The sequence below is a fragment of the Pundamilia nyererei genome, unplaced genomic scaffold (genome assembly GCF_000239375.1).
Source record: "Pundamilia nyererei isolate P.nyererei 1_Seehausen unplaced genomic scaffold, PunNye1.0 scaffold03278, whole genome shotgun sequence".
Lineage (NCBI taxonomy): Eukaryota > Metazoa > Chordata > Actinopteri > Cichliformes > Cichlidae > Pundamilia > Pundamilia nyererei.
In genome coordinates this window covers 2,550-3,960 of record NW_005190679.1, presented here as the reverse complement: position 1 = coordinate 3,960, position 1,411 = coordinate 2,550, and the positions used below count along the sequence as shown (strand labels likewise).

General features: G+C 48.6%; 1 protein-coding gene across 2 annotated transcripts; it reads right to left on the bottom strand.

Moving 5' to 3' along the window:
- Positions 1–6: 6 nt before the first annotated feature.
- On the bottom strand, positions 7–972 carry LOC102199464 (dematin-like). 2 transcript variants are annotated; one of them, XM_005755792.2, is made up of 3 exons: positions 910–972; positions 351–431; positions 7–263 (listed from the first exon to the last, which is right to left on the bottom strand). In XM_005755792.2, the coding sequence occupies exons 1-3, from the start codon at positions 964–966 to the stop codon at positions 39–41; spliced, it is 363 nt and encodes a 120-aa protein (XP_005755849.2). In that variant the 5' UTR covers positions 967–972; the 3' UTR covers positions 7–38. The 2 variants fall into 2 exon arrangements, with proteins under 2 accessions (XP_005755849.2, XP_005755848.2); XM_005755791.2 differs by having other exon boundaries at positions 351–434; positions 910–962.
- Between the last annotated feature and the right edge of the window lie 439 nt (positions 973–1,411).

Genomic DNA, 1,411 nt, shown 5'->3' with positions numbered 1-1,411 from the left:
AGAGAACATGTTTCCAGGCCACAGCTCCACACGGTGCCTCATCTAAACAGCGCCCCCATCAGGCAGGACGTCCAGAGAGCACCAGTGTAGCTGTCAGCAGGAATCTCTAAACTATGACTGGAGGGAGACGTCACCTCCAGAGGACTGTAGCTGTAGTGCGGCTGGTAGATCATCAGATCGGGTCTCTCGATGTCCAGGATGGCTTTGTCTCTCGGTAAGGCTGCCAAGTCCTTATAGCCGATAACCCCGTCCTCCACTCTGGCCTGGGGAGAGGGGGGGGGGATTACAGATTATTACCTCCAGATTAATCTGAAGGGTACGAGAGCGCGATCACAGTGTGTTTATCTCACCACGATGGCAGCAGCAGGGGATCCTGGGACGCCGGTGCCTCTGAGCGACAACACACTCCCCGGAGACGTCTGTGCCAGCTGCTGCTAACACACACACACACACACACACACACACACACACACACGCTTGTACTTGTGTCTTTGTGAGGACTATTACTGCCTCTTCCCCAGAGCCTAACTTGAACATTTGCTTCCTAAAGGAGCAGGAGAAACGTCCTCACTGTTCTGCTTCTTCTGTCAGCTTTATTATTTCCAAGCTGGAATTGTTCTGTAACTTTATTTGTTAAATTAAAAACCAGCCCAGATGTAAATTTGGCCAATCCTCCCTTCAGCATCGCCTCCTTGTGCACCTCTGGACTTCAACACCAAACATAGACTCATCTTTGAGCTGACACGCTTCTCATGTGGAGGAACATCGTTACTGAACCACCAGGAGGACTTGTTGGTTTTTATTGTTGAGCATCGCGATCATTCAGCAGAAACATCGTCATGCTGCAGCATCTCAACAACACGCCCCCCCCCACCCGACAACTATCAGCAAAAGAAAGGTGTGGTTTACCTTGGGCATCATCCTGACTACTGATTGGTCAGTTCCTGAAGGAGACACACAAAACATGATGTTAAATAAAGAGTAACAAGTCAGACGTTTCAGCATGACAAAGCAGGAGAGGCCAGAAAGAGTGAGGCATCATGGGAAACTTTCCAACAACCTTTCTCACATCAACACGTGTATCAGCTGCTCTGGTCCACACATGAAACATGAGTCTGACAATAATCTCCTTTTGTGTTCTTTTACTGTGCTGCTGTGCATCAGTGTTTCTGTCTGTGATAGAAAGGCCCACACTGAGCAGAGCCTCGCGCTGATACGAGCAGTAGACAGACTATATGCACGTTAGCATATGCTACTTCCGGTGCGGAAACTCCTGTGGGGAGCTTTGTTTCCGGTGTCGTATTCACGCCCTGTTTACGGCCCAAAACAAGTTAAGCAAATGAATCAAGCGGTGATTTACATTTCTATAGATGTCTCGGGCATTTACCCAATATATCTGTAAATGATGTTC